The sequence below is a fragment of the Saccostrea cucullata genome, unplaced genomic scaffold, assembly GCF_032062105.1.
Source record: "Saccostrea cucullata isolate Sc308-1 unplaced genomic scaffold, CSIRO_AGI_Scuc_v1 ctg1315, whole genome shotgun sequence".
Classification (NCBI taxonomy): domain Eukaryota; kingdom Metazoa; phylum Mollusca; class Bivalvia; order Ostreida; family Ostreidae; genus Saccostrea; species Saccostrea cuccullata.
The window spans coordinates 234,426-249,624 of NW_026927353.1; the positions used below are offsets into that span (position 1 = coordinate 234,426).

Consider the following 15,199-nt stretch of genomic DNA (forward strand, 5'->3'; position numbering starts at 1 on the left):
AAGTTCATAGTTATGATGAGCAAGAGTGCCTCTACCAAAATTGTGAATTTTATGGCCCCAGGGTCAGGGGTTATGGTGTTAGGGCGGGGCACTATTGATTATATTGTGAAAATGCATTATTTCTTTGAAAGTCTTCTTCTCTGTTCCTGAGTATTAAATAAACTAATTAAGTTCATAGTTATGATAGCAAGAGTGCCTCTACCAAAATTGTGAAATTCATGGCCCCAGGGTCAGGGGTTATGGTGTTAGGGCGGGGCTCTATTGATTATATAGAGAAAATGCATTAAATCTTTAAAAATCTTCTTCTCTGTTTCTGAGTATTTGATAAACTAACTAAGTACATAGTTATGATGAGCAAGAGTGCCTCTACCAAAATTGTGAAATTCATGGCCCCAGGGTCAGCGGTTCTGGTGTTAGGGCGGGGCTCAATTGATTATATAGTGAAAATGCATTAAATCTTTGAAAATCTTCTTCTCTGCTTCTGAGTATTAAATAATCTAATTAAGGACATAGTTATGATGAGCAAGAATGCTTCTACCAAAATTGTGAATTTTATGGCCCCAGGGTCAGGGGTTATGGTGTTAGGATGTGGCTCTATAATGATTATATGGTGAAAATACATTACATCTATGAAAATCTTTTTCTCTACTCCTAGGTAATAAGTACAATGAACTAGTAACATAGTTATGATGGGATGGGCTCTTCTTCCAGAATTGTGAATTTCAAGGCCCCTGGGTCAGAGAGACCAAAATGGGGAGGGGGTGCTCTACTTATATACTGAAAATGAATTGTTTGAAATCTGCTCCTTGGTATTAATCAAACATTTTTGATAAGTAAGTGTGCCTTTTCAAAAATTGTGCAATGTGTAGACCTAGGGTCAGGGGTTCATGTATGGTAGGAGCACTACTGATTATTGCTGAATATTACTGATTAGTTGACATACTTTTTTGTTCCCCTACCCTGCTTATCCATTTTAAGTAAACAAACTAAACAATTGCTAAGTGTATAATTATGATTAGCAATGGTGCCTCTTTCAGATTTGTGAATGCCATAGCATCTAGCTTAAAACATAAACCAAATTCAATAATTTGAAAGTTGTTGCATGATGCTCAGGTGACCTATAAGGCCCATAGGCCCCTTGTTAAAAAAAACAGAAAAGAAAACTGCTTTAACAAATGTCTGGCATATTGTTTGCATATACCTATTATATGCATCATTCGTTATTTCTGTTGGGTTAAAGTATTTATTTAAGTTTTAGGAAATCAATACCACTTGAAGTTAAAAACAAGATGTTTTTATGAAACACAGACGCCCCCGTATGGCAAATTATAGTGAGGGTTGAAATTTTTCAAATGCAAGTGAAAACTTCAGGTCAAAATAATTGGTACCCAATGAACGGTCTTTTTCACAAGGAATACTTCTGAGAAATATTAACGCCCTGGTACTAAAAATTTAAAGACACTTGGTCAAAGCTGACGATTTTTGTTAAAGTCGGCCTAACTCTAGGGTCATGGTCACGAAGTCAAATTTGGTGGTACACAGAGATAGGTCTTTTCGCAAGGATTACACATGTGAAAATGAAAGCCTTAACACATCAAGTCAAAAATCATGGGCAAGATTTAAGTTTTTGCGGACAAACAGACATGCAGACAAACGGACGGACAGGACAAAAAGTATACAGCATATGCATGTACCTCCAAAACTTCGTTTATAAGGGCATAAAACAGATTTCATTACACTTTATTGGATATAAAATGAAGAAAAAGGTCAATCTTAAATACTGTATACAGGAAAATTTTCGCCTACGTTTTATTTTCGCCCTCTCCTTGATTGGGCGAATTTATAAAGGGGCGAATTCAATATTAACCCTCATAAACTCTTAAGCAGAACTATGACTGGGCGAATTTAAAACGGGGCAAAACTGTTCATAAGTTCAAAAGGGCAAAAATAACCCTGTATACAGTATTTACTTTATTACGCATTCAATTTCGCTTTGTTAAATCTGTCCAAAATACTCAGACATGTTACCTAATATTTCCTTCTATACTAGGAAAACCTTGTGTCCCTTTTTGTTTGTTTTTTAAGGTAAATGGTGCAGTTTCCATAATTCAATTTTCTATACTTAATTCCAGACTGAAACAGACAATGAACAAGATGAAAAAGTCTCAGAAGACACATGTGTCTGTGGTTGCTTCAAGCCTTGTTGCTGCAAGCAAGAAGCATTTCGACCTAAATGGTCTCCTAAAATACGGTACATCATAAACTATGTAAGTAGAATTTTCTTATATAATGAATTCAATTATCTTTGTAAAGGCTCATCGAAGGGGCGGGGTGGGGGTGGGGGGTGGTTAAGTATCATTTTATAATTTAGTCTCATTTGATGAAGAATTCATCAATGGAGATAACTCAGGGAACAATATCAAAAGACAGTCTTGTCATTTACATTCAGTCGTTCAAGCCAATTAACAGTTCTGAGAGGAACATTTTTAAAAATGTAAAAATTAAAATCTGACAAAATGTTTCCTTTAAAACATTCTTCTTTGATATAGGTAATATTTTTTGGTGTGCTGGTGTCGTACAGTGACTTTGTGTTGACAAGTGTTAGTCACTACAAACGGGACTCCGCCAGAGCAATGGAATACATTGTTTACATTTGGGGGGTAGGAGACCTTCTTGAAGAGTATCGCCCATTTGTGGTTCGTATAACAATCCTAATTCAGGTAGATGACATGTTCCTTCTGATATTTAAGAGTTTAAACTTTCGAATATACTCACATACTTGTTATGAGTCAACAAATCTTGCTAGTAGCATCAAAGAAAGAGAAGGGGGTCGTGAAATAAACTGATCGCCCCCTACAAAAAAAGACCATTATCAACAATCTACGAAAACTTCTTTTTTTAAAAATTATTATCAGTTTCGACTTGAATGACCACCTAGATCCCGGTCCTCAAAAAAAAAACCCTTTACCACATCAGGTATCCAAGAGAAGCAATCATATACATTTGTATGCTGTTTGCTGGAGGAACTTTGACTTTATACCAAAGCTGTTCTAGTTGGATATGAAAAAAGATAGAAACCAGTGAAAAGCAAACATGAAAGGAGGAAAATTAGATAAAACTAGACTGTTGTAGCTACAGCAACAAAAACGGTCTTCCGTTCTCCTCTGTTTATCTGTATGAATGAACTTCTATCTATGTTAACAAAGGCATATAATATTTAAAATGATACAGGAAAACAAACGACCAGAGGTGTAACTTACCAAGATTCTCGACGTTCCTTTAGACAATTATAGTCTTAATAACATAAAACTCATTCTCAATTTTTTTATCACTTCCTGTGACGACCGGAAGTGTGACGGCGGACGCATTTTACGCTATATCTGTTGCCTAATCTTCATGGTTTATTATTCATATAAGTTTAGTTTCTTGATCTGTTACAGTTTAAGAGATCTCGTAATGTTAACTTCTTATTTTGAGGACAAGAAATCACGTGACCTGAAGTAAATTTTCAAAAAGATATTTGAGGTTACTCTAGACATTTCAGTCTGAATGAGATATCCTAAGATCATTTCAAATACTCTTTTATAAAAGATATGTATGGTTTAGTATGCTACTTAATTTATGCAGTTCTTTTTCTCATAACCGGAAGTTGTCGATTTTGTTTCCAGCGGGACTGATATATTTCAAAACTACAAATAAGACGCTTTAATGTATTACTAAGAAAGATTCTATAAAGAAATGTTGATTTTTTTTATTTATTTGATCACTTCCTGTGTCAACTGGAAGGGACGGCAGACGATTTAACCCAAACGGATTTGCCTTCTCATCAAGATCTACCACTCCTGTAATTTTGGTATCTTAATCTCTTACCGTTTTCGAGATCTAGCAAGGATAACTTATCATTTTTAGGACAGAAAATCACGCGACCGGAAGTGAGTTTAATAAAGATATTTGAGATTTCTGTAGACATATGCAGTCTGAATAACATATCCAAAATTCATAACAAAAACTTTATCTATAAAAAGTATTTATGGGAGAAAAAAATACTTAAATTATTTAGTTTTCTCTTATAACCGGAAGTTGTCGTTTTTGTTTCCGGTGGGACTAATATATTTTGAAACTACTATTAAGATGCTATAATGTGATACAAAAAAGTTTCATATAAGAAAAGTTGAAATTTTTGATTTCTTTGTTCACTTCCTGTGACACCCAGAAGTGATGGCGGACGATCTTATTACAAGTGGATTTGTCTACTTATCAAGATCTATTAGTCCTGTAAGTTTTGTGTGTTAATCTCTTACCGTTTCCGAGCTCTAGCTGTGATAACTTCTCAGTTTGAGGACAGGAAATCACGCGACTGGAAGTAAATTTCACATACCTATTTGACGTTACTGTAGACATTTGCAGTCTTAATACCATATAAAAAAATCATTACAAATACTTTATGCATAAAAAAATATTTATGGGAAAGAAAAATACTCAAAATATGCAGTTTTTCTCTTATAACAGGAAGTTGTCGGTTTTGTTTCCGGTGGGACTGACATATTTCGAAAGTATAAATAAGATGCTATAATATGATGCAAACAAAGTTTCAAAAAATAGAAGTTGAATTTTTCGATGTCTTTGTGACGGCGGACAATCTTAACCCAAATGGATTTGCCTACTTATCAAGATCTAACATTCCTGTAAGTTTGGTGTCTTAATCTCATACCGTTTCTTAGATCTCACTCGGATTAAATATTTTTGAAAAAAGCGGAATCGGACATATCTGACGAACGGAAGTGAATTTTGAAAAATATAAAAAAAAAACGTCTCGGGGTATTTTCACTCCCTATCATCCCTGAAAATTTCAGGAAAATCCGTCCAGCCATCTTGAGAAATCCTGCTGACAAGATTTGGGGAAAAAATAAGAAGAAGAATATAAACTAGAGAGTCAGCTATTGCAAGCAATAGCTTATGTCGCCCCGAACTGGACAAGACTTTCATTTTTTTTCATCACTTAAACGATACCCATTAGCTAAGCTTGGACAACCATCAACTCGTATGAGTACTTTCAGTACTTTGATTTAAAAATCAGTTAAATAATTTTCAATTTCCTCTGTTTTCCACGGCAATAATCGATTATTTGAAAATTTTAAATGCGAATCGCAGAACTACAGATACTAATTATTGAAATAAAAAAAGTTTCATGACGAACGTGTAAGGGACCGGAGAGAAAACTCGCGGACAAAATTCGTCGCTTTTTGCAGGTTTCCATGGCAACGGTAGACAAATTGGAACTGAACGACCTCACTGCACAACTACAACCAGTGATCGTCCTTTGAGGAAAGTTTCAGGAAGATTGTCCCAGCCATCTCCGAGAAACAGCCTGGATAAGAAAAACATACGTACAATCGCAATATGTCGTCCCCGACTTCGTTCGGGGCGACATTATAAGAAAAAACAGTGGAATCACTATAAGGTCTTCCGTCTGAAACGAAAGACCTTAATAAAAAAAAATATGTATATGTACATGGATTCATTGCGGTTTATTGATGATCAGAAATATTTCTTTAGGTTATTTTCTTCAATTTCCTCCGTGATGGCAAATGGCGAAGATTTCTGTTCCAATTAAAGCTTCATCTTAATGACTTCTGGAATGCAATGGACCTGTTGTTGTACATATCAATAGCGTTCGCCTTAGGCGTTAGGCACGCCGGGGACCAGGAGGACTTCACTTGGTCTAGGCGCATCTTCTCCTTCTCTTTGCTTATTATGTACATGAGGTTTCTACAGGCGTTTCTGATGACGCGAACTTTTGGAGCAACCATAATAATGATAAAGGAAATGGTACGTACAATAATAATATAATTGTTATCACAAGTAATGCCAATGGTTTTTGAACATGTGAATTCTTATATCAATGTTAATAAGAAATAAGTGTAATATATAAAAATTGTGGTGCAGTTAGGTGTCTTGCAAATAAAATGGTATTGAACATCCAAGAAAACATGTGAAATAAAAATTATACAATTCTACCTAATTAACGTAATCATTTCATTTTTATGCAAATTTTGGTTAAAAAACAAAAGACTAAAAGTTTGAAAGAAAGGAAGACAATTAAAACAGGATTTAAAACAAGATGTGTTTGTGAAACACTATGCGCCCGCTGGCAACAAAGTTCCAAAAAACTATTTTTAGCATATAGGTCACAGTCAAGGTCACAAGGTCAATAGCCTTGGTGTCATTTGAAAGAGCTTAATTAGTATTGCATGCATACCAAATATGAGGTCTCTATCTCTCATGGTTCAAAGATTATAGCCAAATTCCGAAAAAGCTATTTTAAGCATATAGGTCACAGTCAAGGTCACAAGGTCAAAGACCTTGGTGTCAATTAAAAGAGCTTCAGTAGTGGAGTAAGCATACTAAATATAAAGTCTATATCTTTCATGGTTCAATAGTTATTGCAAAAGTTTGAAAATGCTATTTTTAGCGTATAGGTCACAGTCAAGGTCATAAGGTCATTGACCTTGACGTTGTTTGAAAGAGCCTTTTTAGTGGAGTATGCATACCTAATATGACGTCTCTATCTCTAATGGTTCAAAATTTATGGCGATGGTTAAAGTTGACAACAGACAGACAAACAGACAGGACAAAAATAATATACGCCTCGGATCTATCGACCCGGGCGCATAAAAAATATTCATGAAATATAAACTTAAATATGTTTCGATTTTTCAATTAAGAGATATAGTTTTCAAATCAACAAGATGTGTTTGTGAAACCTATGCGCCCGGCGGCAACACAGTTTTAAAAAAACATTTTCAGCAGATAAATGAATGTCAAGGTCATAAGGTCATTGACCTTGGTGTCATTTGAAAGAAATTTATTATTGAAGTGTGCATACCAATTATGAAGTCTCGATCTCTCATGGTTCAAAAGTTATGACGAAAATTTTGTTAAATCTATTTTTAGCATATAGGTCACAGTCAAGGTCACAAGGTCATTGACCTTGGTGTCATTTGAAAGAGCGTCATTGGTGGAGTAAACGTATCAAATATATAGTCTGTATCTCTCATGGTTCAAAAGATATGGCGAAAACTCAAAAAGCTATTTTTAGCAAATAGGTCATAGTCAAGATCACAAGGTCATAGACCTTGGTGTCATTCGAAAGAACTTTATTGGTGGAGTATGCATACTAAATATGAAGTCTCTGTCTTTCATGGTTCAAAAATTATGGCGAAGGTTAAAGTTGACAACAGACAGACAGACAAACAGATAAACAGACAAGACAAAAACAATATACGCCTCGGATCTATCGATCCGGGCGCATAAAATAATTTCTTACATATTTTGAATATGTTTAAATATGTTAACTTCTAATGTATTTATTTCCAGTTAAAGGATCTGCTGGTTTTTATCTGGTTAGCTATATTTGTGATAGTAGGAGTCGGCATGTACTATCACGCTAACTTATGGCCAGACCACAGACAACTGTTTGGGGACGGATCTATAGAGACCTGGCGGATCTGGACTATCATCGCTCTTCCCTACTTCCAACTCTATGGAGATTCCAACGCTGATTTCCTCTCGGGTATGGAGAAAACTTTATGGTTAACAACCTTTCTGAGAAGAGAGCTAATTCATAGAGAGAATGTTTACTCTTGAAAAAGTTAATTTTCAAAATACATCGATCGACCTAAGGTTATTGCAATCAGATTTTGCACCGCAGGGAGAATTAAAATTATTGACTTCTTTAAATATTTCAAGTGTTTAAAGGATCATCTCATATGTGAAGATAGAATTTACGATTGTTTACATACATGGCGATGACATATCTGTTTAAAAGGAGAAATATAGACTTGCAAATTAGTATACAAGACATGCAAAAATGAGCTCTTTTGGGTTTGATTCACTAAAGAAAAAAATAATTATTTTGTTTAGCATTTAATTTTAAAAACAAAGTCTTTCTTAAGCTCCTGTAATCATTAACCACATTTCTTTAATAGGGGATGATAATGATTTAGACTGCACAACAAATGAAGCCGTCTGGTCATCGGATCCGACACGGGATCGGTGTCCTCGGGAAGATTGGACGGTCATGGTCATTGTAGCCGCCTTCATGCTTTTCGCCAACCTTCTGTTAGTTAATCTTGTCATCGCCAAGTTTAGGTACGTGTATGTTTTAACTATTGTTTTTCCTTCAAACTGAGGTGAGTGTACTGAATGGGTGAGTTAATTCTGTGAGAAACGGAAGTGAAATAATTTGCATCTGAATGTAAGTTTTTGTCGACACAATATGATATATATCGTAAAGTGTCTCGCAAAGCTTTAACTTTTCTTTAGTTTTGGTCAAAATTCAAAGACATAAATAAAGGCAGTAGAAAATACAAACACCTTTTTAAAAAATCTGTAATATAGGTACAGTTTGGCATAAAACCGGGTTAATAGGATTTTTTAAAAAGCTATTCATCCTTTCTTCGTTCTGTAAACTGAATAGGAAGCTTACATGAACATATAACATATGTAGTCTTTCTACAATAAGACGTCGCGCACAGAATTGAGGCTGATTTTGTAACGTCAAAAGATACTTTTCTGACGTTATTGCTGCATACGTCGTTTAAGCGTAAAAACGTCAAAAATTATAGGCGTAACAAATTAGACTAGACATTCAATTTTTGCTCCCATTTTCTTAAAAATGTCTTACTTTTTAGTGTTCCTTTAAATACAAACTTTTGTTTATTTGCACATTTTAAAAATAAGATTTTATTTGTTACAAGTTTTCCAAGTAAATAGAGAATACAGCTAATATTTGTGCTATACACCCGGTTAAATACCATCATACGCATATTTGTGTCGTAGTAACAAAACCGACTAGACATCAAAATCGCTTTATTAATCTGCCCTACTACTTGCTTAAAAGGAACAGTTGACTAGTTCTTGATTTGCACATTTCATTTAAATTATCAACTTAGTTTTACGAAAAGAACCTGTTATATATTAAAAAATCTTTACCAAACATTCTGTCATTTCTTATTACTTGACAAGATCACGGCATATTACAGAACCCTTTCAATTTTACTAACAGTCGAAATCGGCCAGTAAATTGGAAAATTATTAATGAAAATTGTGTGACATCATCACCGGACATTAGAAAAGCATCGTACAAATTGGCAGAAAAATCCATGTAGCCAAAACGATAAAATGACCAAAAATACTAACGTCCGTCGTTTACAGTGTTACAAGTTACGCAATTTCAAACCCCAATACTATGCGCGACGTCTAAACATTTTTAGCTCACCTGAGCCGAAGGCTAAAGTGAGCTTTTCTGATCACATTTTGTCCGGCGTCCGTCTGTCTGTCTGTAAACTTTTCACATTTTCGACTTCTTCTCAAGAACCGCTGGGCCAGTTTCAAGCAAACTTGCCACAAAGCATCCTTGGGTGAAGGGGATTCAAGTTTGTTCAAATGAAGGGCCACGCCCTCATTCAAGGGGAGATAATTGGGAATTAATGAAAATTGGGTGGCATGTTTTAAAAATCTTCTTCTCAAGAACCACTGTGCCAGGAAAGCTGAAACTTATGTGGAAGCATCCTGGGGTACTGTAGATTTAAGTTTGTACAAATCATGACCCTCGGGGGTAGGGCGGGGCCAAAATGGCCGACCGAAGTTTTACATAGAAATATATAGGAAAATGCTCTAAAAATCTTCTTCTCAAGAATGACAAAGCCATAATTCATCGTATTTATATGGAAGCATCCTCAGGTAGTGTAGATTCAAGTTTGTTCAAATCATGACCCCCGGGGGTTACTAAAATGGCCGACCAAAGTTTTACATAGAAATATATATAAGAAAATGTTTTTAAAATCTTCTTAAGAATAGCAAAGCCATAATTCATCATATTCATATGGAAGCATCCTCATGTAGTTTAGATTCAAGTTTGTTCAAATCATGACCCCTGGGGATAGGGCGGGGCCAAAATGGCCAACCAAATTTCTAGATAGAAATATATAGGAAAACTCTTTAAAAATCTTCTTCTCAAGATTAGCAAAGCCATAATTCATCATATTTATATGGAAGCATCCTCAAGTAGTGTAGATTCAAGTTTGTTCAAATCATGACTCCCGGGGGTAGGGCGGGGCCAAAATGGCCGACCAAAGTTTTACATAGAAATATATAAGAAAACTTTTTAAAAATCTTCTTCTCAAGAATTGCAAAGCCATAATTGATCATATTCATATGAAAGCATCCTCAGGTTGTGTTTATTTAAGTTTGTTCAAATCATGACCCCTGGGGGTAGGGCGGGGCCAAAATGGCCGACCAAGGTTCTACGTAGAAATATATAGGAAAATTCTTTAAAAATCTTCTTCTCAAGAATAGTAAATCCATGATTGGTCATGGGACTACTTTTGGATTTAAACTTTTCAATAATAAACCAATTTCTACTTTTTCCTAGCCACAGTGCTCAGGTGAGCGATGTGGCCCATGGGCCTCTTGTTTTAATCTATTTTAGCTACACTTTTGAAAAAGTGAAAAGTAATTCTGAGAAGCTCTGGATGTTTGAACGCTATGTAATCATCAGCGATTTTAAAGACCGGATTCCTTCACCCTTGAATATTCCTTTTGGGATTTTCAAATCCATTAAATATTTGTTTAACATTCTTCAGAAAAAGAGATTAAAATTTCATGGTAAGTAGATCAACATTGCATGCCTATGTCCGTAAAATTAGTTTTACTTAGTACGTATCTTATTATTATTAAATAAAAATGAAGTGTTTTTTAAATTAGAAAGTCAGAAAGAATCAGCTAAAAAGAAAGAGGAGAAGTGGCAAAAGAAAAGTGATTTTTTGATGAAATTTCAAAAAGTCATGGCATCAAGGGTTATCAACGAACAGAGGAAAAAACGAAGGAGCAAAAATAGTTCCCATTTGTAGGATTCTTTTCTCTGAGGTTATTGCATGAAGAGTTTTTTTTTTATTTTGACTTTCACTTTTTGTTATAATTACCAAATGACTTTAATTGTCTCCATGTTATTTTTAACAAAGAAAATGTTAATCTCACATGAGTTAAAAACTCAGATATTTTTCTTATCATGCATTGCATCATTATGGAGTAGTGTAGAAAGAGAAGAAAAACCGAACTAGATTTTATTACTGTTCCTTAATCACAGCTTGGATTTTTAGCTCTTCTGAGCCAAAGGCTCAAAGAGCTAATGCTATGGCCATTTGTGCGGTGTGCGTCGTGCGGTGTGCGTTAACTTTTTAGAAAATGGGCCATAACTCAAGAACGCCTTGGCCAATCAGTGTCAAATTTTTCACAGGGTATCCTTGGCCCAAGGGCTACCATTTATACTAAAATAAAGGTTGGGACCCTTAAACAAGGGGAGATCATCAGGGAAACAAAACCAAAAGTACTGGTTGCTAAAAAATCTTCTTCTCCAGAACCACTTGGCAGAATTTCACCAAACTTACATACAAGGACCAGGATATGTTGAAGATTAAAAATTGTTCAAGGCATGACCCTGGGGCAAAGGGCGTGGTCTCAAGGTCACTTCAAAGTTGACCTAAATTTACAATTGATAAAAACATTTATATTTTGCTTACTATAAGGACTAGGATCATCAAATCTTGTAAGTTGATGCATCTTAAAACTTCACATCATGTTAAAACAAAAGTAGGTCACAGTGACCTACTTTTTTAATTTTGCGGGCATTTGTTTTCAAATTGATTTGATGGCATATTTTGGACACTTTAAGGCCTATGATCATCAAACTTTGTTAGTTGATGCATCTTGGGTCCTTGAACAATGTCAACTTAAAAGTAGGTCACCTTGACCTACTTTTTGAACTTAATGACTTATCCTTTTTAAAACATTTAATCCCATTATTGCAGACACTGAGAGGGTTAGAATCATCAAATCTTGTAAATTGCTGCATCTTGGGACCTTAAAACATATTTATGAAAAAGTAGGTCACTGTGACCTACTTTTTGAATTTTGCATGCATATGTTTTCATATTGTTTAAAAGACATATTTTGATTACCTTCAGACCTACGATCATCAAACTTGGTCAGCAGATGCATCTTGGGACTTTGAAAAATGTTGACTAAAATGTAGGTCACAGTGACCTACTTTTGATATTTTATGGCTTTATTTAAGTATCTTTGGTATTTATTGGCTAAGAATCATCAAACTTTGTGAGTTGATGCATCTTTGGTTTTCGGAGAGTGACGACCAAAAAGTAGGTCACGGTGACCTACTTTTGACATTTTATAGCTTTATTTAAGTATCTTAGGTATTTATAAGCTTAGAATCATCAAACTTTGTGAGTTGATGCCTCTTGGGTTTTCGGAGAGTGACGACCAAAAAGTAGGTCATGGTGACCTACTTTTGACATTTTATAGCTTTATTTAAGCATCCTAGGTATTTATAAGCTTAGAATCATCAAACTTTGTGGGTTGGTGCATCTTGGGTTTTCGGAGAGTGATGACCAAAAAGTAGGTCACGGTGACCCACTTTTGACATTTTATGGCTATAATTAAGTATCTCCAGTACTTGTTGGCTTGGAATAATCAAACTTTGTCAGTTGATGCATTTTGGTTTTTCCAAGAATGTAGATGAAAAAGTAGGTCAAGGTGACTTACTTTTGAATATCTCACATACTTATTGGCTGAGAATCATCAAACTTTGTCAGTTGATGTATTTTGGGCTTTCGAAAATCGCCTACTAAAAATTAGGTCACAGTGACCTACTTTTAACATTTTATGGCTATAATTACGTATCTCCAGTACTTATTGGTTGGAATAATCAAACTTTGTCAGTTGATGCATTTTGGTTTTTCCAAGAATGTAGATGAAAAAGTAGGTCAAGGTGACTTACTTTTGAATATCTCACATACTTATTGGCTTAGAATCTTCAATCTTTGACTATTAATGCATCTTGAGTCCTCAGAAAACTTCAGTCATTGTGACCTACTTATGGTTTTTTTTATAGCTTTATTAAAATATCTTCAGTTATAATTGGCTAAGAATCATCAAACTTTGTCAGTTGATGCAACTTGGCTCTTAAAATACTTAGGGTTAGAGGCTTCAAATAGAAGTGATTAGAAGGTTGTACAATTTACAGAAGAGCGATTCAAGGCCCTTGGGCCTCTTGTTAACAAAATACTTCTTTCTGCTAAAAACCTAAACCATATGATACATGTAGCTGGAACTAACGATTTGTTATTCTTACTTCTGATGAAATATTAAACAAAATAATACACGTGTAATCACAGCAAATGATGTTGCATATTTTACAACTATATGTATGTTCTATAATAACATGTAATGAAATAAATTATTAAATTTTGTGTCATATATTAGAGATGAAAACGTTGCCATCTTGTAAAAATGGCTCAAGAATGCATATGTGTAAAGTTGTTTTAAAGGAAATCTCCTGTTAACCTAATGGTATAAAATATATAGAGAATGGATTGCAACATGTTTTATCTTTGCTATTTTCTGTTTAAGACATGGACATTTTGTCTACGGTTGAGACGAACGACACGTAGGATTGTCTTTTATTATATTTATTTTATTAAAATATAAAATACTACTTAACAATAAAAATAAACAAACTATTTAAAACATATTTTGTAATACTTTACATAATGCCGGAATTAAAAATATCTTTGTTTCCCCTAACCCGACCCTAAATTCTCAAATTGGGTCGGTAGGTAGGTAAACAATTTTTTTTCTGACAGCAGCTTTGAAAATACATTCTTAAATTTAATGGAAAATTACCTTTATAAATAAGAAAAGTACAAAAAAGCGATTTGTATACAAAATGCTAAGTATCATACATGTACCTATGCCGTTTAAAAGCAAAATTCATGATTAATTAATTCACAACTGTTATTTAATTGAACTTGTGAAATATCTCCCGCCAGAGACCAGAGTACATTTATATAAATTGAATAAACAAGACAAGATTCTCAAATACGCGAAGACCGGACATTCAAGTATATTTTTTTCAAACCTTCCATCAGCCTCCAGTGCTTACAGACAATCAATATACTTTTTTTGAGGGCCATGAGATTTACAGAGCTAAGAAGTAAGTAGCTAATTTTAAGTCGCATGTTCAAATCTCAATGAGGAACGTTGAATACGGTCCTTCAAAAGGGACCATAAAAACGTCCAGTGTCGCAGAAGATACTGGCTCAAAAAAGATCCCCCACTGCTTTATGGCAAAAAAGTGCTGAGTACGTCAAAATTTAGAGCAATGGGAAAATGTTCAAATGTCGTCCCAATAAATCTCGAAGGGATTAAAAGCTAAAAAACATCCAATCTTCAAGGGCCTAATTAAAGAAAAATACACTGAACGTCTCAGGAAGCTGAATCATGATTTCAAAACTATTTGGAAAGAGTATGCTAACAATATTTAATTGAATCAAACCGAATCTACAAATGATAAAAATGCTGTATACAATGTCATAGTCACGGAGTTTAAATAAAGGCACGAAGAAAGGACAGCTGATTTATATTTATCAGCATGAATATGCAGACATATTTACAACAACTCCTATGGTTCCATAATGACATACAGTAAACATAGGAACATAGCAACTGCTTTTTAGATCAAAACTCAAATTAAACAAGAGGCCCATGGGCCTTATAGGTCACCTGAGCATTATGCAACAACTTTCCAGTGATTGAATTTGATTCATGTTTTAATCCAGATGCTATGGCATTCACAATTTTGAAAGAGGCCCCATTGATCATCATAACAATACACTTAGCATTTGCTTAGTTTGTTTACTTAATACCCATAGGCAGGGTAGGGGAACAAAAAATGCATTTCAAGTAATCAGTAAGATTCAGCATGATCAGTAATGCCCAAATCACACATGAACCCCTGACCCTTAGGCCTAGATCCACACATTGCACAATTTTTGAAAAGGCACATATTTCGAACAATTCATCCAGTTTCAGTATATAAGTACAGTCCCCCCCTCCTTTATGGTACCCCTGACCCTGGGGCCTTGAAATTCACAATTCTGGAAGATTACGACCCTTGCTCATCATAACTATATAGGTAGTTCATCTGCTTAATACCAAGGAGCAGAGAAGAAAACTTTCAAAGATTCAATGTATTTTCACTATATGATCAATAGAGCCCCGCCCTATCACTAGAACCCCTGACCCTAGGGCCATAAAATTCACAATTTTGGAAGAGGTATTC

The 15,199-nt window shown here is 34.7% G+C and overlaps 1 protein-coding gene across 1 annotated transcript in view; it reads left to right on the top strand.

Moving 5' to 3' along the window:
• LOC134274186 (transient receptor potential cation channel subfamily M member 2-like) overlaps positions 1-11,137 on the top strand; it is a 31,074-nt gene extending 19,937 nt beyond the window's left edge. Inside the window, exons 15-21 of the mRNA XM_062756440.1 lie at positions 2,133-2,267; positions 2,550-2,696; positions 5,557-5,829; positions 7,378-7,573; positions 7,989-8,151; positions 10,493-10,668; positions 10,768-11,137. Of these exons, the coding sequence (XP_062612424.1) occupies positions 2,133-2,267; positions 2,550-2,696; positions 5,557-5,829; positions 7,378-7,573; positions 7,989-8,151; positions 10,493-10,668; positions 10,768-10,913 (1,236 nt within the window). The 3' untranslated portion in view covers positions 10,914-11,137. The remainder of the gene's footprint in view (positions 1-2,132; positions 2,268-2,549; positions 2,697-5,556; positions 5,830-7,377; positions 7,574-7,988; positions 8,152-10,492; positions 10,669-10,767) is intronic.
• The last annotated feature ends 4,062 nt before the right edge of the window (positions 11,138-15,199 follow it).